At 45.9% G+C, this 21,965-nt stretch overlaps 1 protein-coding gene and 1 pseudogene across 1 annotated transcript in view; both read left to right on the top strand.

Annotated features, from left to right (window-relative positions):
* The window catches only part of LOC130111186 (protein FAM240C), a 68,507-nt gene extending 62,383 nt beyond the window's left edge, over positions 1-6,124 (top strand). The window contains exon 2 of the mRNA XM_056278273.1: positions 6,019-6,124. Coding sequence (XP_056134248.1) covers positions 6,019-6,124 — 106 coding nt within the window. The remainder of the gene's footprint in view (positions 1-6,018) is intronic.
* Positions 6,125-8,057: 1,933 nt separating this feature from the next.
* Positions 8,058-20,180, top strand: LOC130111193 (G2/M phase-specific E3 ubiquitin-protein ligase-like; annotated as a pseudogene).
* The last annotated feature ends 1,785 nt before the right edge of the window (positions 20,181-21,965 follow it).

A 21,965-nucleotide genomic window follows, 5' to 3' on the forward strand; every position in this document is an offset into this window, starting at 1 on the left:
CACTCGCTTTTGCGCTTCATTTATTAATGCTTACTGAACAAACTGTAGTGTCAAATTGTCAGTCTTTGTTTCTAGCGTAGTGACAATTGTAGCATAGCTTGGTGGCAAACTGTTGAGTAGTACCATTAGCATGAAAAGAGCAGACGGACAACGCAAGGTGTAGTTTCAACTTCTTTTACTCGGAACTCTTCTTCAGGGACATACACATATCAACACGTACAGTCTGTAGTGCTAGGCGCTACTGCCACCTACTGGAATGATAAGGCATGTAAGACAATACCACATATCCCTCTCTTTTAAGAATAACATTCCTGCAATAAACCATGTTTTGAATGAACACTTTAAGTAAACGACTCTGACTTGTCAACCATTTGTAACTGAAAGTAGCTTATATAGCATATCAAATATATGTCAAAAAATATTGCATATCAATTTTACACTGAAAGTGCAGTCATCACTAACTAAAACATCTTATCAGAATGTCAGTGCATTTGCCATAGATTACTTCGTGATAACACATGAACAGTGTATTTACCAACCAACAAACAGACAAGACAGGTGTCCTTTCTCTTTTTTTTTCAAATTCACCTTATACAAGACAGTATATTTGCTTACTTTCCCTTTTCAATACCAATTACTTTTTCTTCTTTTGTTGCTGATATTACAAACATATGAAAGTGCAATAGTCCTTTTTTAAGGTGAAAACATATTAAGTGTAACAGTCCATAACACAGTCCATTACACACCCAACCTGCCCCTCTGAAAAGCTTAAGGTACATAGTCCTCCAACCAAGCAGGAGGGCGAACTTGCCTGCGGCCTCGCTGGGGAACAGGAGATGCTCGAGGAGGCGGGGCAGCAGGAGGGGGCATGTAAACATCCTCTGGCTGGACAGTGGCAGACGTCAAATCTGATGTGAAGGCCCCTTCTGGCCATTTGCTGTAATAGTCCACTAATGTTATAGCAAACCGGCAGTCAGGGGAAGAAGAGTGAAACGGACCCACTATATCCATAGCGAGCTTTTCCCAGGCAGCATTGGGAAAGGCAACAGGTTGCCGGGGAGCAGCTCGTGTTTTGGCTGTTTTGTCATGCTGGGAGCAGGTAGCACACGACTTGATGGCAGTTTCAACATCAGAGTCCATTCCAGGCCACCAGTAGAGTTCTCTCAGCCTCTGTATTGTCCTGACGATGCCTTGGTGAGTATTGTGAGCCAGCTGTATGAGTTGTGACTGAAGAGCCGGGGGAATCACCACACGGTGAGTGCCACGTATCAGGTAACCATCCAGCTCAGCCAACTCAGTGCGTACACGATAATAGGGCAACAGGGCCGGGTCCAGGCCCTTAGAAGTGCGTGGCCACCGCTGGCGAATGTGCTTGGTGACCTGCTGCAAAACAGGGCAGTCTGTGTAGGCAGTGCGTAACTGGTCAGCTGTAAGAGAGGTAAGATCAACAGTCACTAGCGCTATAGTGTCCTCCTCCAACTCCAGTTGGTCAAGGACAGGCAGGGGCAGGCGCGACAGGCAGTCCACTACAACATTGTCACGGCCAGGTTTGTATTCCACACTGTAGTTGAACCACATGAGGCGGGCAGACCACCTCGCTATCCTCATCCCTGCTCTCCTGAAACCTTTTGTAGATAGAGTTGTAAGCGGGCTGTGATCCGTGCGCAGGGTAAAGTGTCTCCCCCACAGGTATGTGCGCCACCGCTCAGCCGCCCACACACAGGCGAGAGCCTCTTTTTCGATGATGGAGTAGTTTCGTTCACTGGAAGAAAGAGATCTGGACACAAAGGCAACAGTCAATTCAGTGCCCCCGTGCATTTGGGTGAGCACAGCACCTATGCCGTAGTCACAGGCATCTGTAGTGACTATTGTTGGGAGAGTGGGGTCGAATAACGTGAGCGCTGGGCTTGTAGCAATCAGTTCCTTGAGTCGGGTGAAAGCTCGTTGTGCAGCATCAGTCCACTGAAACTGTGCGTCCCCTCTCAGGAGAGCACGGAGGGGCTCCACCACAGAAGCATAACCCGGGAGGAACTTAGAATACCACCCTGTGAGGCCCAGGAAGGATTGGAGGGCAGTAGCATCCTCAGGAGCAGGGGCCTTCTTGATAGCAACAACGTGCTCTGGGTTGGGGCGGATACCCGATGCAGAAACGACGTGCCCCAAGTAGAACAGTTCGGTTTGTCTGAAAAGGCACTTCACCATATTTAGCTTCAGGCCACTGCTGTTCAGGCGGTGCAGCACGGCCTTTAGCCTTCTCTCGTGTAGCTCTGGGGTGTCGGCATACACCACAATGTCATCTAAGTAACACTGTACGCCATCCAGGCCTGACAGGATCTGTGACATCATACGCTGAAACGCACTTGGAGCTGAGGCGAGACCGAATGGAACCTTTGTGAAGCGGAAAAGTCCATCATGTGTAATAAAGCTGGTAAGGTCTCTGCTCTCAGGGTGGAGTGGAACCTGATAGTACGCATTTTGTAAGTCGATGGATGAAAACATGTGTGCTCCTCGCAGCTCATGGAACACCTCCTCAATGTGTGGTAAGGGGTGGCTATCGATGACCACTGCCTTGTTAGGCTCACGGAGATCTGCACATATCCTGAGCCGGCCTGACTTCCGTTTCACCACCACAATGGGTGAACCCACGGTGAGGAGTCGATGCGCTCAATCAATCCATCCTTCTTCAATCTCTGCAGCTCTTCTGAAACTTGGTCACGCACGGCGAAAGGCAGACGGCGTAGCTTCATCTGTACAGGCTGCACGTCAGATCTCACCTTCACTTGGTAGACGAAGCCTCTAACTGTCCCAGTACTCTCTGCATTGACAGTTGGCTCCATGTTGACAGTAGTGTAGTGTACGGGAACAGCAGGGTTTGTAACAGGTAGGGTTTTACTAACAGTCACTTTACCATCTGAAATTTGTAGCCGTAGCGCATTGAAAAGGTCCATGCCCAATATGGGCGTTCCCGCTGGCACCACATGAATGTGTGTAGATGCACTGTTTGTCTCATAAGTCACTTTCAGCTCCATGCAACCAAGCACCTGTACGGGTTTCTGTGTGTAAGTGGTAAGTCTTTTTTCGGGCTTTGAAAGGGTCACATCACTGAAGTGATTTCTGTATATGTGCTCAGGAAGGATGGAAACGCTAGACCCAGTATCTCCTATCAAATCAGTAGTAATTGTGGGGCCGCTGGAAGCCTCCAGGGAGACACAGCACATCAGTTTATTGCACCGTGTCACGTCATTCTCATCAATGTGTAGCACTGTCACAGTGTCAACACTCTCAGTGGAAGCAGTGGACACTTCCCCCACATTTTGTGACGCAGACTTGCTTTTACAGACTTTGGCATAATGTCCATTCTTGTTACATTGTCTACAAATGGCTGATTTAGCTGGGCACTTGGGGTCATTTGCTAGGTGGTTTGTGGAGCCACACCGGTAGCAACTCTTACCAGCAGCAGCCGCGTTGGAAGGAGGGCGGGAAGCGGAGGGTGAAGGCTTCTGTGGACGTCTGTGTTTCCCGCCTCGGAACGTAGACCCCCCCACGCACCATGCCGACTTCTGCTGACGCTCCATGGTGTGTAGTGGTCATCGCTTTAGCCCCAGCTACTGCATGTTCTATCTGGCATGAAATTGTAATGGCTTTCTCCAGAGTCAGATTTCCCTCAAGCAGCAGACGTTCTCTAATCCTAGCATTGTTCGTCTTTTCAACAATCTGATCTCTCATCATATCGTCAGCAAGCCCGCCAAACTCACATGTAGCAACGAGTTCACGCAGGACAGCAGCAAACTCTGCAGTAGACTCACCAGTCCTCTGAGATCTCTGTCGAAACTTATTTCTCTCTGCCACGACATTCAACTTCGGGACAAAATAAGTTTTCAATGCTTTCAAAGCATCTGCATAAGAGTCACTATCGACTGGCAGTGTATAAAAAATGCGTAGTTATAAAACATACGAATCCACGTATCAAAGTGGACAGTGGGCACACCCGGGCTGTGTAAAAATGCCGGAGGTGGCGAAATACCCAGTAGGGCCAGAATTATCCCGTCGTCGCCAATATGTTGAGTAGTACCGTTAGCATGAAAAGAGCAGACGGACAACGCAAGGTGTAGTTTAAACTTCTTTTACTCGGAACTCTTCTTCAGGGACATGCACATATCAACACGTACAGTCTGTAGTGCTAGGCGCTACTGCCACCTACTGGAATGATAAGACATGTAAGACAATACCACACAAACTACACAAGAGTGTTATAATTTGGTCTTCCTCTTCAATCACAGAACCTATTGCTCCTAGCTGATCAGTCAGTTTCTTCATTCGTTTTAAATGTTCATTTAAACTTTCTCCTTCCTTCATTTCACATCTGAAATATTTTTTTTCTTTAAGAACGGTTTATTTGCCAAAGTATCTCTCTCAAAATGTAATTTCAGCGTGTTCCACGTCTCTTTTGGAGTCTGGCAGATTGTTATCAGGTACAACTGGGGTGTACTTACATTCAGCACTAACACCGAGAATACCTTCTCTCTCCGTTTCGTGAATTCAGCTTGTGCGCGTACATTAGCATCTGCGGCTAGGATATCCGTCTCCATTAGCATGCCCCATAGTCCTTTGGCTTTCAGCAAATGTTCCATCTGAAATTTCCACGTTGCCCAGTTCTCTGGTCCGCTCAGCTTGTCAATAAACAGCTTATCTTCCATTGTGAATTCCACAACACCGTTTATCTCACAAAACTCCGTGTAAAAAAGCCTTTTAGCGACGCTCTGGGCCCATAACCTATTGCTCTTTCACGTGTTTATTCAGAAAGTCAAACCGGAACTACAAGCAGACACTAGAGGACAGTACAGCGCATTAGCGACACCCATTGTCAAATTACTGTATTACAACAGTCTTGTCTGTTATGTGAGAGCCATCGTTGAGAAATCCTCCCACAACTCACAATTGGTACACGATTATTACATCACGGCGAATTTGGGAAAGAAAACGTGCACAGTGAAATACAATAATAAAGAAAACACACATCTGGTATTCTACCATGTGAGGTATTCTACCATGTGTGGTATTCTACCATGTGAGGAAACATTACGTGATTAACCAGTATACTCCATGTTAATGTCATGTAAAAACTTGAATTGATGTAGCTACTTGGGTACTCTGTGCAACCCCTAACAAACAAACAAACAAACAAACAAACAAACAAACAAACACACAATTTCTTGAAAAACTCATCAGTCCATGTTTCAAATCTGTAGTGATTCTAGTCTGATAAAGAGGAATACCTTGTGAGAGCTGTTGTTCTCAACTTTCATGCCAAACTCTAACCTTTGACCTCTGCATTATCTGTTGGTTATGTTGATGGGACTGATTTGGGAACATTGGTGGATGCCGACTCTGGCAGAGGCCGACCACGTCAGCTGTCAATTCAAATATCCTGCCTAACCATGCTCCGCCCATCGGGTTGGACATATACACCGAAACCAAACACTGTCTCCATGCTTAAAGACCACAACAGAGGCGTCCGGGTAGCGCAGCGGTCTATTCCGTACCTACCAACACGTGGATCGCCAGTTCGAATCCCCATGTTATCTCCGGCTTGGTCGGGCATCCCTACAGACACAATTGGCCGTGTCTGCGGGTGGGAAGCCAGATGTGGGTATGTGTCCTAGTCTCTGCACTAGCGCCTCATCTGGTCGGTCGGGGTACCTGTTCGGGGGGGATAGCGTGATCCTCCCACACGCTACATCCTCCTGGTGAAACTCCTCACTGTCAGGTGAAAAGCAGCGGCTGGTGACTCCACATGTATCGGATGGACATGTGGTAGTCTGCAGCCCTCCCCGGATCGGCAGAGGGGGTGGAGCAGTGACCGGGACGGCTCAGAAGAGTGGGGTAATTGGCTGGGTACAATTGGGGGGGAAAAGGGGGAAAAAAGAGAACACATTAAAACATCTAGTGTCCCATTATGTCTAGAAAATTACCTCAAAGTGACAGCTGTAAAACCTCCTCCTGTCTGTATCTCCCCAGGCTGAGAGAGGAGTGGCAGGTGCGTCTGGACAACAGAACCAAACACCTGAAGAACATCAACGATGACTTCATCAGGAAGGTCAAGGCACCCATATCAGATGACTAGACCTACAGCCCCTCCAACGCTGACCTCCACCACCCTCCCTGACCTCCACCACCTTCCTGACCTCTAGTCCTGCAGCTCACGCTCTCATTTAGACAGATGTGCATAATTGTACAATAATTATCATTTCTTCTAAACCCAATTTGTCTATATTTATTCAGCTCTTTGCTTGTCTTACGGAATAAAAAGTTGCAATAACTGACAAATTTCTTATAGCTCTAGAGATGCTATGTGTAGTTCTGGTTGAAAACTGATCTTTAGTATTCAGAGATGTGAATAACAACAAAGCATATTAAAAACGTATTCCAATTGAGAGGTTGTGAATTCAGTTCAGTGTGGTGGCTGTTGACTTTACTGAGACAGACCACAAAACCAGTCAGCCGGCTCCTGTGTCTTTATATGGACACCTTTGACTCGTTTACTCTGGTTTAATCAGTAGCACTCAGTAACACCTACTGATACCTACTAGTCATGTTATAACTCGTCACATAATAATTACTACTCACTTTATGCTTCAGGAAAAGGAATTTTTACACACAGCACATGTAACAGACTGGAGTTCTCCACGCAGAAACCATCTGACACTGCCCACCTGACACGCTGAGATCTACTGCAGCTTCTATCACTTCATGTTCTGCAGCACATTACTTCCTGGTTATTCAATAAAAACTGACAGCCTCACCTAATCTCATTTCGGTCACTACATTGTTTAAATACATCTAGCAAGCGTCACAATATCCCTATTCATCCCGAAGGGGCGCCTATTAGGTGGATGATGGCCAGCATAGAGAGAGTTTGGCCATCCTTGGATCTTTGCAACACGAGCTGTAATTGGCTGAGAGCGTCTCACGTGCTTGACGGGCGCCATGTTGCCTACCAATGTCTAGCTCTGTCATCATTACGTTTCAATTTTTTTCCCCTGCGTTTTCGGCCCATTGTAGCAGTTGAATGAGAAATGGTGTGTTGTGCGGCTTGGGGCTGTTCCATTCGGCCGGGACAAGGCCGTATGATGCACCGATTTCCACAGGATGCACAAAGGAGGGTAGTTTGGACTGTGAAGATTTGCAGGCTGGGCTGGTCCCCCACAGCTTATTCCTACTTGTGCTCAGTGAGTTCATTTCAGTGTTTACGATTTTTCGAGAAACTAACTTCCCTAGAGCAATACGAGAGTCTGTAAGGTATTGATGTGTGGGATTCAACTGTATAGCACATCCAAGCCATGTATAACCATTGACAGAAATCAGGCAAATGTAAACAGTGTCAGATTGTCATATGTATGAGAGGCCGTATAGGCCATATTCCATACTTTACCTATCACATACACTACTGAAAATGCTCTCACATATATGTGAAATCCTCTCACATACACATGTGAAATAATCTCACATACTACTGACAATCCTCTCACATAAGGAAGCTCTTAAAGTAGCACTTAAGCAGCTACAATGTGCCATCAGCAGACAACAGACCAAACACCCGCGCACAATGCCTTTATCATAGGTGGTGATTTTTATCAGGCTAACCTCAGGGCTGTATTGACCAAATTCCTCAACATGTCTCCTGCCCCACTAGGGGACAAAACACCCTGGACCATCTCTATACAAACATTAAGGACTCATACAAAGCTACTCCCTGCCCCCACCTGGGGCATTCTGACCACCTCTGCCTGTTCCTGGTGCCAGCCTACAAACCCCTAATAAAATGGATCGAGCCAACTGTAAAGACAATCACTGTCTGGCCAGAAGGAGCAGTCTCTGAACTCCAGGACTGTTTTGACAACACAGACTGGAGTATTTTTGCACATTCAGCTACCCATGGCTCCCCTATAGACATTAATGAACAGACATCTGCCCTAATAGCCTACATTAACTTTTACACTGAGGGTGTCACAACAAAAAAAATATCAATCTGTGCCTTTCCAAACCAGAAACTCTGAATGACCAGTGAGCTGCTGAAAGTTCGGGATGCGGTGTTCAAGTCAGGTAACTGTGAGGCCTACAGCACAGCCAGATCCAACCTCAAAAAGGGCATCAGAACAGCCAAACATAAATATTCGCTATGAATAGAGGACCACTTTCACAATAACTCCGATCCCCGGCGAATGTGGCAAGGCATTCAGTCTATCACAGACTACAAAAGCTCCAATAGCGGTCCCACTCTCCATGATGCCTCCCTGCCAGACAAGCTAAATCATTTCTATGCCCGTTTTGACAACGACAATACTGACCCAGTCACAAAAATCCCCAGCCACCCAGAAAACCAGGTGCTCACTCTATCGATCGCAGAGGTCAGAGAATCACTGCGCAGGGTGAACACACAGAAGGCTGCCAGACCGGACGGCATACCAGGTCGCTATGCCGACCAGTTGGCTGGGGTCTTCACAACTATATTTAACCTTTCATTGTCCCAATCTATAGTCCCGGCATGCTTTAACACCACCTCTATAATTCCTGTCGCCAAGAAACCAACATCCACATGTCTGAATCACTACCGACCCATAGCACTCACCCCCATTGCCATGAAGTGCTTTGAGAGACTGGTTCTGGCTCACATCAAAAACATTATCCCCCCCACATTCGATTTACATCAGTTCACCTACCATCCCAAAAGGTCTACTGAGGATGCCATTGCCACTGCCCTGCACTTTGCTCTGACCCACCTTGAACTTAACAACACATATGTCCAGATGCTCTTTATAGATTATAGCTCTGCCTTAAACACTATCATCCCTGCCAAACTAACCACCAAACTCCTCTCACTTGGCCTCAACCCCTCCCTCTGTAACTGGACCCTGGACTTCCTGACCAACAGTCCTCAGTCTGTTAGGTTAGGTGACCACATCTCCTCCACCCTGACCCTCAGCACAGGTGCCCCTCAAGGCTGTGTTCCGAGCCCCCCCCCTTTTCTCCCTCTTTACCCACAACTGCCTGTCAACTCACCCTTCAAATGTTATAGTTAAGTTTGCGGATGACACCACAGTCATTGGCCGTATCACCAACAATGACGAGACGGCCTACAGGAACGAGATTCAGCACCTCACATCATGGTGTACTACCAACAATCTTGTCCTCAATGTGCAGAAGTGGAAGGAGCTGATTGTGGACTTCAGCAGGTCTAGAAACTGCAGCCATTCCCCCATACACATCAATGGGGTGGAAGTGGAGCTTTAAATTCATTGGAGTCCACATCAGCAAGGAATTTTCGTGGGCATTAAACACCCAGGCCCTACTGAAAAAGGCCCAACAATGCCTGCATTTCCAGAGGAGGCTGAGGAGCGCCTGTCTATCCCCCAAAATTCTCACCAACTTCTACCACTGCACCATAGAGAGCATCCTGAACAGCTGCATCTCAGTGTGGCACAGCAACTGCACCTCAGTAGACCAGAAAGCTCTGCAGCCAGTCGTCAAGGCGGCCCAACATATCACCGGTGCCCAGCTCCCAGCCATAAAAGACATTTATCACAAACGCTGCCTTCGAAGGGGCCTCAGCATCAGCAGAGATCCCACCCACCCCAACCATGAACTGAAGCACTACAGGGGCCTCAGAGCCTGCACTACCAAGCTCAAAAACAGCTTCTTTCCACAAGCTGTTGCCCACCTGAACCTGGCTACCCGCTGAATGTCTGCAGATATTTTTAAATATTTTGTACTCTTGCTCTTTTTTTAACTTATTTTTAGCTTTTGGTCTTCATGTGTGTATATCTTATACTGTGTTTGCTGTGTTTGTCTGTGCCTGTCTTGCACTGTTTGGTGAAGCCACAGCCCTCATTTCATTTTTAACATGTGCCTGCACATTGTTTTTAATGACAATAAATTGAATTGAATTGAACTGAACTGAATTGAATTGAATTGAATTGAAAAAATGCCATAGCATGTGCAACAAACACAGTTAGTGGTAGTGTGGAACACGGGTGGTGTGGAAGATGAACTGAGACATGCATCCCGGCCAAGCGCTAGTGGTAACCTCCGATCGCAGGCATCAGTGGTGCCATCAGGAGGGAGCCATGCAGAGCAGCAACAAACAGGGCAGCTACAGACTCCCCATTATCGTACACAGCAACACTTTGGAAAATGGAATTCAAGACCTAGGAAAAGATACGTCTTTGGAAATGTTAGGCAAGTCGGTTTGAGTAGTGCTATGCTAGCTAGCTAATGTTAGTCCAGCTAATTTTGAGCTAGCTAGCTAACCACTGCAACAGAAGCTAGTTAGCTATATCAGTAAATAATATGTGGATTTACTAGTTAGCTATGCTTTTAACCATGTAATAGAATTAAAACGGTTGTTGTGATTGATTTTACAGGCCTAAAACACAATATCACTTGACTTGACATTTAATAAAGACGTCATACTGCTGTCCAACCCAGCATGGGGGATCGTTTGCAAGCAACGTTCCAAAACGGAGTTCCATGAAAAGGCACTCATCTTGGGCGCATTTGAGTTTGAGAGGCTTGGGACTACAGGACTGTCATTACACAGATCAGAGATGTCTTCAAAGATAAAATCCCACAGGATGTGAGGCAAGTTTATACAGTGTAATTGTTATTGTAATGCTGTTACCCGCACACTGTATTTTTTCTCCACGTTCCTCAACAAAGTCGACCATGTCCTTTGCAGCAAGACAGGTATTTAAGCTATCTTTTCATAGGATCTAAACAGAGAGGAAAGTAGTACTGCATATCCCACAGATAACTCAAAAATCAGATAACTTCCTTTTCCACTTTGTTTGGCACACATTAAAAACAGCTACACAGCCTTCATCAGAGAATAGAATATTCTTTATTAGTCATTTTGTACATACATACAAATGACATTTACTCTGCATTTAACCCATCCTAGCTGTGTAGCTAGGAGCAGTGGGCAGCCGCCGTGCAGCACCCGGGGACCAACTCGTTATTTCCCCCCATTGCCTTGATCAGGGGCACATGTGAGGCTGCACCCTAGCAGCCTCAAATGTGAAGCTGCACCCTAGATGACGACACTATTTGATGCTCTATAGTGTCTCTTGGCAAGATTTCCTGTTTTTCGGTGGAACAGTGTAGCTGAGACAGCCACAGAGGAATCCTGTTGCTTTTTGCCAGAACTATTGTCGAGCTAACAGAGCTGATGGTGACTGGAACCACTGCCGTGTTGATTGAGCGGAGCCACCATGGTTTACTCTTTCCGGGTACTGACAGCTGGGTGGACTGTGCCCGGGGATTGGAATTCAGTTACCTTCTCCTAGCCTTTGTCTAAAGAGGCATCAACCCGCAAGGCAGCAGGTAAATTTGAAATCAGAATTCCCTTCTCCTATCCCACTATGTTGGCCGGACTGGGCACAATGGGAGTATCATACAGTACCATACAGGCATGCAGGATCTATCAGTAGGGATGTCTTCCTTAGCCAAAGGGCCCTTGCTAAGGTAAGGTGCTACCCCTCTACAGTCTGCGGTTCCAGTTTAGCGTCTTAGCAAGGACAAGCATATCAGTACAATGATAGCAAGGTTAGTTTAAATACTGATGTTGCCCCCTGCACTTCTCTTGGAGTTGCCGTGCTGTGAACACCATGTCCACAGTACTCCTATTCCTCCTAAACCCACACTGTGACTCAGGCAACAGCTCCTCTGAGATGTGTTTTACCAGCCTGTGTAACATGAGTTTGGCCAGGACTTTTCCAGCAACAGCCAGTAGTGAAATGTCACGGCTGTTGCCACAGAGGGACTTGTCTCCTTTGCCTTTATATATGGAGATGATGTTAGCATCCCTCCACTGCTGAGGGACAGTTTCGTTCTTCCATACGTGTGAGATGAACAGGAAAAGTGCACGGGTGCAGAGGTAGCCTCCCTGTTTAAAAATCTCTGCAGGGATACTGTCAGGGCCAGGGGTCTTGTTATTTTTCAGCGACCTAACTGCACAATGAACCTCTTCAAAGGTTGGTGGAAGATCAAGGTCTTGGATGGTGGGGCGGACAGGTAGTTCATCCAAGATCGAGGGATCTGTTGGGGAGGGCTGGTTCAAAAGAGTCTCAAAATGTTCTGCCCATCTTTTTGTGATGAGTTTCTGGTCCTTTATGAGGGTGGTACCATCATCAGACTTCAGGGGGGAGACAGAGCAGTTTCTTGGGCCATAGATGGTTTTCACTGCATCATAAAAGTTGTGCATATCATTTCTATCGGCATGGGATTGTATTTCATTTGCCTTCGATATCCACCACTCATTCTGCAGGGCACGCAATTTTGACTGCACCTCTCTCCTGGATGCTTGCCATTGTTACCGGAGTGTAGCTGATGTGGGATTGTTGAGGACAGCACTGTGTGCTTTATGCATGCCTTTGAGTATGGAAGTTATTGTGCCTGTGTTGTCATTGAACCAGTCCTGGTGTTTTCTGCTCTTGTAACCGATGGATTGGGATGCTGCCTTGTAGAGTCTGGAGCTCACGGAAGACCATTTCCTGTCAATGGAATCATCCGTGCTCAAGAGAAGCTCAATGTCTTCCAGGTTTTCAGCCAGAGAGAGGCGGAGATTGTTCTGGACCTCAGCCTTTTCTAGCCGGGTACAGTCAAGCCTCTTCTTTCCTGACCTTTGGAGACGAACAGCAGGGCGTACCTCCACCTGGAGCCTGGTCATGATGAGCCGGTGATCTGTCCAGCACTCAGCACCTCTCATTGCACGAGTGAGTAAGACGTCTTTTGTATCAGCACGTCTCACAATGATGTAGTCCAATAGGTGCCAATGTTTGGAGCGTGGGTGCATCCAGGATGTTTTGTGCTTATTTTTTAATTGGAAGAGGGTGTTTGTGATGGTTAAGCCATGCTCAGCACAGAGGCTTAGGAGGCGCAGTCCATTTGCATTGACTTTCCCAATGCCATGCCCACCAATGACACCACTCCACACCTTGTTGTCTTTCCCCACTCTGGCATTGAAATCGCCCAGCAAAAAGATCTTGTCCTCCTTGGGTATATGACGGAGAGCCTCATCTAGTGACTGGTAAAAGCGGTCCTTTACGTTATCCTCTGATGGCAGTGTTGGTGCATAGGCACCTAGGAGGGTGGCATAACGTTTCTTGGCCAGAGGGATCCTGAGCGACATGAGCCTTTCACTTATGCCAATCGGTGTTTCAGTGAGTCTTGGTAGGAGGCTGTTTTTTATTGCAAATCCCACACCATGCTGATGTTGTCCTCCTGCAGGGTATCCCTTCCAGAAGAAGGTGTAGGTGTCCTCCTTCAGGGAGCCTTCATCCAGGAACCTGGTTTCACTGAGTGCAGCAATGTCAATACTGTAGCGATTGAGTTCCGCTGCAATTAGTGCAGTCCTTCGCTGAGGTCTTTCGGCATTAACGTCCAGCAGAGTTCTTATGTTCCATGTTGCCAGTTTAAAGGGAATTATTTTCTTTTTTTTATTTCGACCGCAGAGTGGAATGTCCCGATAGGTGCGGTAGCCTATCCAGGATGTTTTGAGTGGGCAATGTTTAGGCCACCTTTTCTAGGCCCCTCCCCAGTTTGGGTGAGCAGTGTGGCTCCTAAATAGGGCTGCTCAGACACACAGGGGTCTGCCGAGAGCAGCTGCCACTCAAGCCCAGCTGCTGGCGACCATGAATAGCCCTGTGCCGCTGGCGTGCAGGGGTCTGATTAGGAGCTTCCAGTGCATTCATACATGCTCCCGTCACCAGACACCCCATCGCCGCCAGACTTTGATCCATATTCCGGTTGCTGGTCTCACCGAGGCAGAGGTGGATACCTGCGCAAAGAGATTATTTACAGTGCCACTGGGGGTGCGCATGTCCCAGCAGCACTTCTTCACTGTGAGAGGGTGGGATCTGGTGGCAAGGGGGGCCCAAGACGACCAGCACTCTTCCACCGCTGCAGGAGGCTGCCGGAGCTCCAGTCTGTCAGAGGACCGCCTATCGTGCGCCGCCATGCACATTACTTTTCTCTCAGGGTGTGCTCCCCTAGCCTTTGTCGTCCTACACTTACCCACAAGGCAGTGGGACAGTGGTTGGTCAATGCCAGGGCGTATCCACTTCACATGGGCCTGCGCATTAGACCTCTGGGGACCACTGTAGCTCCGAGATCCCCTACAGTTTAGCCAGGGACCGCAAGGTACCCAGTTACCGTGTGTGGCCACGAGGAGGCACTGCAGGAGTCTTGGCGGTAGAGAGGCTATGTACCGGCAGGGGAGACTTACGCACTCGGCTCCTCTTTTCACCCTCACAAAGAGGGCTAGCCGGCGGCAGTAGCTGAGAGCAGAGAGTAGCAAGCAGAAGCAGCATGCAGCATACACTAACTACAAGCGCTACTACCCCAGTATTACTGCACTGACGCATCACACACGCCCTGTGCATCACACACACACACTTAGCTCCGATAACGACGGGCGTGGCCATAACATCGGTACACAAAAGAGCCACGCATATCGATAGCTCTGACAACGACTCCTAGAGGATAAATACTGAGTCTCGTCACCAGCCAGTCAGACTAGCTTGGTCTAGTCAGAAAGGCACGAACTGAGGAAGCCTCTTGGATGAGAGACGAAACGTCTTCTCGGATGTATACCAAGTCCAGTTACACTTGATTAAACTCCCTTGATAAACTTTATTGTTTTTTTTTTGCAAATATTCACTCATTTCGAATTTGATGCCTGCAACACGTTCCAAAAAAGCTGGGACAGGGGCATGTTTACCGCTGTGTTACATCACCTTTCCTTTTAACAACACTCAATAAGCGTTTGGGAACTGAGGACACTATTTGTTGAAGCTTTGCAGGTGGAATTCTTTCACATTCTTGCTTTATGTACGACTTCAGTTGCTCAACAGTCCGGGGTCTCCGTTGTCGTATTTTGCGCTTCATAATGTGCCACACATTTTCAATGGGAGACAGGTCTGGACTGCAGGCAGGCCAGTCTAGTACCCGCACTCTTTTACTACGAAGCCACGCTGTTGTAACACGTGCAGAATGTGGCTTGGCATTGTCTTGCTGAAATAAACAGGGACGTATGTTGCTCCAAAACCTGTATGTACCTTTCAGCATTAATGGTGCCTTCACAGATGTGCAAGCTACCCATGATGCCATGGGCACTAACACACCCCCATACCATCACAGATGCTGGATTTTGAACTTTGCGCTGATAACAATCTGGATGGTCCTTTTCCTCTTAAGCCCGGAGGACAGGACGTCCATGATTTCCAAAACAATTTGAAATGTGGACTCATCAGACCACAGCACACTTTTCCACTTTGCGTCAGTCCATCTCAGATGAGCTCGGGCCCAGAGGAGCCGGCGTTTCTGTGCTAACTGACAATGGTTTTCAGAAGTGTTCCTGAGCCCATGTGATAATATCCTTTACAGAATGATGTCGGTTTTTAATGCAGTGCCGCCTGAGGGATCGAAGGTCACGGGCATTCAGTGTTGGTTTCGGCCTTGCCGCTTACGTGCAGAGATTTCTCCGGATTCTCTGAATCTTTTGATGATATTGTAACGTGCATGGATAAGTAGACACGTTGGTCCTTGACTAACGGGTCAGACCCTTTAGTCGACTGGTTAACGTTGTCGCTTGCGGAGTGGGAAACACGGGTTCCCGTCCCCGTTGTGGCGACGGTCTCCCGGACTGCCCCCCGAAATCGCTACAATATTATGGACTGTAGATGATGAAACCCCTAAATTCCTTGCGATTGTACGTTGAGAAACGTTTTTCTTAAACTGTTGTACTATTTGCTCACGCAGTTCGCAAAGTGGTGAACCTCGCCCCATCCTTGCTTGTTTCGGGGATGCCCCTTTTAGTATACCCAATCATGATACTCACCTGTTTCCAATTAACCTGTTCACATTTGGAATGTTCCAAACAGATGTTGTTGTTTTTTGAGCATTCCTCAACTTTCCGTCTTTTGTTCCCCCTGTCTCAGCTTTTTTGGAACGTGTTGCAGGCATCAAATTCAAAATGAGTGAATATTTGCAAAAAACAATAAAGTTTATCAGTTTGAACATTAAATATCTTAAGTTTGTAGTGTATTCAATTGAATAAAGGTCGAAAAGGATTTGCAAATCAATGTATTGTGGTGACCCACATCTATATAACGAAAGACATTCACCTAAGAGGACGGTGTACCTTTAAGGGAAGAGGCGAGGGGTCAGATAATGCACTTCCGCTTCCGGTTCTCAGTTCAGTGTCGTTGTCGAATGTATGACATGCTAAGTTGGAGCTAGTAAACTACCTCGACTACGTCTACTCTCACGTCTCCTGTCTCGTTGTTTTCTAACTCCACAGTATTCTGTTTTTATTCACGTTTTACACAACGTCCCATTGGAATTGGGGTTTGTACATCAAGCCATCCACACCTTTGCCAGTAAGTTATTGGGCTATTCAATTATCTTCTTAGTGTAACCGAGTTAATTGTGAGCAATCGTAAATCGTCAGAGTTAGATGCCGAGGTCGTGGTATAGCCTACCAAAAGTGACTCACTCCTCCAGTATAAAGAGCGCCCGGCTGCATTATCAATTAGTTAGCCTTTCAGTGGCGTAGCGGGCTAGAGCAGTGTCTCGCAAACGGAAAACACAGTTTTGAATCCCACCCAGGGCAAGCCCTTAACATGGGTCGAATGAATGAGTGACAAAAACAACGCAGAGAGCGGAATGAAGTCAGTCACATTAGTGATGTAGAGACTTAACATTCTTTCAAATGTGAATAGATCATCTGACACGTTTAAATGTTTTGTTTTTGTTTATTGATTTTTGTTTCTTTTGTTTTGAAAGTTTGACGTTTCAGACTCCGATGACAGCTGTGTGGAGGTCGTCACCCAATCAACATCAGGAGAGTCCAGTGGCCGCATCATCACCAGGGCCATGGTGGACCAGACTCCATCAAGAGAGTCCATAGACAGGACCATGGTGAACCAGGCTCCACCAACATCAGGAGAGTCCAGTGGCCACATCACTACCAGGACCATGGTGCACCAGACCCTATCAATAGAGTCCATAGAATGGGCCATGGTGGACCAGACCCCGTCAACATCAAGCGAGTCCAGTGGACCCATCACCACCAGAGCTATGGTGAACCAACCCAGCTCCATCAACATCAAGAGAGAACAATGATGACTATAATATCTACGTATCCATCTTAAGTTCATTGTCAGAGATGTCCTCAGATGAAGAAGAACTTAACCTAGCAATACGGGCCAGTTTTGAGAGTCAAACGTAAGTATCCCAACATTTAAAGGCCTGGCCTTCAATCATTAGGAAACCCACAATGATAGTGATAGGACACGATATTGTGACAAATAATGATGCGCTATACAAATATCACCTGTAAAAATTACTGCGCCAATTATAACTGCCTGCCGAAGATGGTTTTGACAGGCAGTCAAATAACATCAAACAAGCTTAATTAGGAAGCAAATAGTAGCTGACTAGCATAACCAGTGTGTTGGCATTTCATTTTGATAACTGGTCAGTTTGACATGCTTGCATTCTGACCTCTCGTGTTCAACGCAAGGAGATGTAGCTAATAATGTGCCCAGCGTTTAGAGAGCAGCATCCCCACAAGCTTAAGTACTGAAACCAGCACAGCCGTGCCAATAACCACTGATAAAGCTCTCCCTCTCACGTTTTATTGCTTAAATATGTAAATAGCAGTCACGTTGTGGGACTAATTTTATAGTCTGTCATCCTCAGATACCTAGGAGGATCTGGGACCCAGTCCTCAAGTCCCACTGTCCCAAACATACTATATATACATTACATGCAGCTGATGAGCAACCACTTGATTGGTCGAATCAGGTATGCTGGTGCAGGAAAAAACAAAATATAGTGAGGACGGTGGACCTTGAGGACTGATTTGTCATTGTAAGCTCTGACATACCATCTGATTGTGTTGCAATAGTGCGTTGGATATTTTGTCTAGATTTGATGTTTTCAACCTCATGTGTCATCCATATGTCAACCATATGTCATCCAGCAGATCCATCTCAGTTGTATTTCTTACCGTTGGAACATACAACATATCACAAATTTTTAAAAAAAAAAGTTTTTGTCTTCTATTCACTAGGGAGGCAGGAGCCCCTGAAAAGATGCCGGCATGTGACTTACTGCTCAATCTTGCGAGCAGAATTGACACCGACCAGAAATGCAAGTTCAACATAAATCGGTCTTCCGTGTTGGATGGAGCTGTACGTGGCTTCAAGAGATTATCCTATAATCCAAACTACAGGATGTCAATCAAGTTTTCTGACGACATTGGTAGAGAAGAAGAGGCTGTGGATTTGGGCGGTCCAAGAAGAGATTTCTTAAGACTACTCTTGGAAGCCATGGGAGTTTTGTCTATGTTTGAAGGAAAGGAGGGGAAACTGAATTTGGCGCTGGATAGCGCAGGTATTTATTTATTCAATTTATTAACCATACAGATTTGGGGAATTGACTGTTATGAGGATATGTGCTTGATTACATTAATAATAGGATTTTAGAGTGAACTATCCATTTGAACATGAGATAATGTTTCCCCAATTCTGAGAGAGGACAGGTATTTCATTGCTGGCAGAGCAATTGCTGTGAGCCTTGTGCATGGTGGTCCAAGTCCTGGATTCCTCTCGCCGACTCTTTTTTCCCCTGCCTAGTTGGTGGCCCAGAGTCAGCCAAGCCTGTCTTGGAAGACATTTCTGATACTGACCTACATGAGAAGGTCAAAAAGCTAATTCTGCAGATTGTTGTTCTACAGATGTGTCTTTTTAATCTACATGTTAATGGAACCATCCAAAATGATTAGATGGATTTGTTTGAATTGTTAGCTGTAGTATATCAACTGCAACGAGTAATGAGTGCATTAAGATTTCTGGTTGTAACAAAAATGGTATGTGGACACTCTCGGCATTGAGGGTTATGAGAAGAGCACTGTTAAAAGTGGCTTCATATATGTCATTTATGTCACATTAACCATTCTTTGTGCCCGATGTGTATTTCTGATGTCAGATCTCAAAGAGTACACCGCCCTCGATGACCTGAAACGTGCTACAGCGCCTCCACTGGACTACTTGACAAATGCAGGCTGCCTCGGGCCACTGACGAGCATAGAGGACAGAGATTTGCTCGTTCAGGACATCTTCATGTTTCAAGTGATCCACGGGGTCCGCGGACCATTTGAAAGGTTTATCTTGATTTCAAGTTCAGTTTGCTTTATTCATAATAGCAGCATGTTGAATTAGGGCATTTTATGGAATTTAATTTTACTGACTCAACTTAACTCAGTGGGCAGATTGTTGTGTGTGCTAAGGATTGTGCCAAGTATGCATTAGTCGTGCTTACTGTCTTTTCTTGAATGCAGATTCAGGGAAGGAATGAGGACACTTGGCGTGTTAGATGTGATCCAACAGCATTTAGAGAGCTTAGGTCCTTTGCTCTGCCATGAGACACATACGCTCACTGCTGACATATTGGAGGACTTCTTCCATATTCGATCTTCTGAACAAGGAAGCAACAAGAGAGCAGCTGAAGAGACCATCATTCCCTTCTGGATGGACTATGTGCAGGAGGTAAAAGGTAAGCAATACCATGCTGTCAGAATTGCCGCTATTTACAATGCTTGTTGGGTAGGCTTCTGTGTGTTGCTCCTCATTTATGATGATAATCAACATTATTATGTTTTATTTATATTGTTTCAATTAACATTCTCTGGTGTGTTTTATTCCGGTAGAGGCACAAGGATCATCTAAGCTTCAGAAAGTCCTGGCCTTTGCAACTGGAGCCAGTGAGATCCCTCCGATCGGTTTCTCCCCCAAGCCATCCATCACTTTTCTACATGAGTTCTCCGAGTCAAGGTTGCCACTGGCCAATACTTCAACTACCTCAGGTTGCCTTTACATACCTCCTACCCAGCCTTCACAAACAGTATGGACTTTGCAATAGGGAACACACAGGGCTTTGGCATGGAATAAACATACACTCAAGGCGTCACCACAGGTCATTAATGCAGTGTTTTAATTCCAAGTACTCCCACCATAAAATGTGAAAAAAGCAAGGGGCCTGAATAATTTTTTGTTTTTGAAGGCCCTATAATTGAATAATGTGGGCAGGGTTGTTGAATGAACTTGTCACCCTGCCAGAAATAATGGGTCAAAGAAAAATAAACTTATTTCAAAACTATATAAGTTATAAAAATTAATTTGTTTTAAGTTCATGTTTTATTTTATTTCATATTATAGTTATGATTTATTACTTCATTAAAATCGGTTACCTCTATCGGCTCCATCTTACCTGCCTCGATTGATCGAGTCTAGGATAGAGAGAGTGTCTGTGTGAATAGAGAAGGATGGGGCAGTGACACATGAGACGAGAGAGTTGATGCTGCGAGCACCTTATCAAGCGATAATTGCTTCGCAACGTGTGTGAGCTTGGTCAGGCTTTTTTGTTATGATCGGAATACTGAGAAGTCATTTGAGAGCTGATAGATGGCGAGCCACCAGAGTAGCAGTAAGAAGCGGATCTGAACCTCTGCAGGACAACTCTACTTACCATCCAGTGTGGCAAGTTGTGCCAGTCACCCAGACTGGTATCCTTTGAACAAAAACCCAGAGTGCACTCTGACAATTAACTCTGACTAGTCATTGACTCATTGAAGTGTAGAAAATCACACTTCAGGGCTATTTTTTTAATTTAGGGGCCCAGTTTATTATTCTTATTAAAAAGTAAATTGTATTTGTATTTCCCAGCACACTAAAGGTGCAGTTCAGATTAATTTGTGTGTGTGTGGTTATTACACTCTGCCCTTAGCTCCTCCCGCACCTAAAGCATTGCGCATCCCAAGAGTGTGTTACAGGGTCCAACTTGGCGAGCCAGCCAGGAGCTTTGTGCAGTAGTGTGGTACCATAGCACATGTTATATGTGTTTTGATTTGCAAATTGTATATTTTTACTTTGCCTTTAATCTTAAATTGGTATTGAAACAGGTAATTTTGAGTGAACCTAAAGTGTGGCAATTGAGTCAGAAAATGTCAAGGTTCCAAATGCCCTAATCATTACAGGTTTGTCTCATACAACTATAGATGATTACATTTTTTACTTCTTGAAGCAATATGGGTCTATTGCCAGGATAATCAAAGTTACAGATCCCAGTTCAGACCTCCATAAAAATGCTATTGTGGAGTTTTCTTCTGGCACAGCTGTTAAAGCACTTGAAAGGATGTTGCCTTTAGATAGGCCTACTGATGCAGATGCAGATATTGTCCATCATGTTGAAGCTCTTTCCAGTCTTTATTCATGTGAAAAGGGGACAGGCAACCCACACACATTTTTGTCTGATCTTAAAGGTGTGGCAAAATGTAGCGGTAAGTCATTTGAGGAAGTTTTGCGAGATGAGTTAACCAGAATCACTGAGTTTGTGGCAGCACAGAGTGAAGAGAAAGATGTAACAGTAACCCAGAAATCAGCTCCGGTTGTGCAACAGAGTGACATGACTGTGAATTCTCCCTCGATTGTTGAAACCATGAGAGAACATCCATTAGTTGTGTTCGATCTTCTCTCAGATGAGCCTAGCCCTGCTCCTAAAGCAGCTGCAGCAGCAGGTTCAAAGGAATCAACACACGAATTCAAGCTTTCACCAGATCACCTTAGCCCACCTGAGGTACAGCGTGTCATAGTGGAGCACATTGTCAAGAGCACAGATCTCCCCTCACAGTTGCATTCATCAGCAAAGCTGAGACCCTTTTCAGGTCGAATACCTTGTCCCAACTTTGAGGTTGATTATGACACTTGGAGAAACAGTGTAGCGTTTTACCTAGCTGATACCACTATATCTAGCACTCAGTTAGTGAGGAAAATAGTTGACAGTCTTCTGCCTCCAGCTGTCAATATAGTTAAGTCATTAGGTCCACATTCTACTCCAAGAGCTTA

The sequence above is a fragment of the Lampris incognitus genome, chromosome 1 (assembly GCF_029633865.1).
Source record: "Lampris incognitus isolate fLamInc1 chromosome 1, fLamInc1.hap2, whole genome shotgun sequence".
Taxonomy (NCBI): Eukaryota; Metazoa; Chordata; class Actinopteri; order Lampriformes; family Lampridae; genus Lampris; species Lampris incognitus.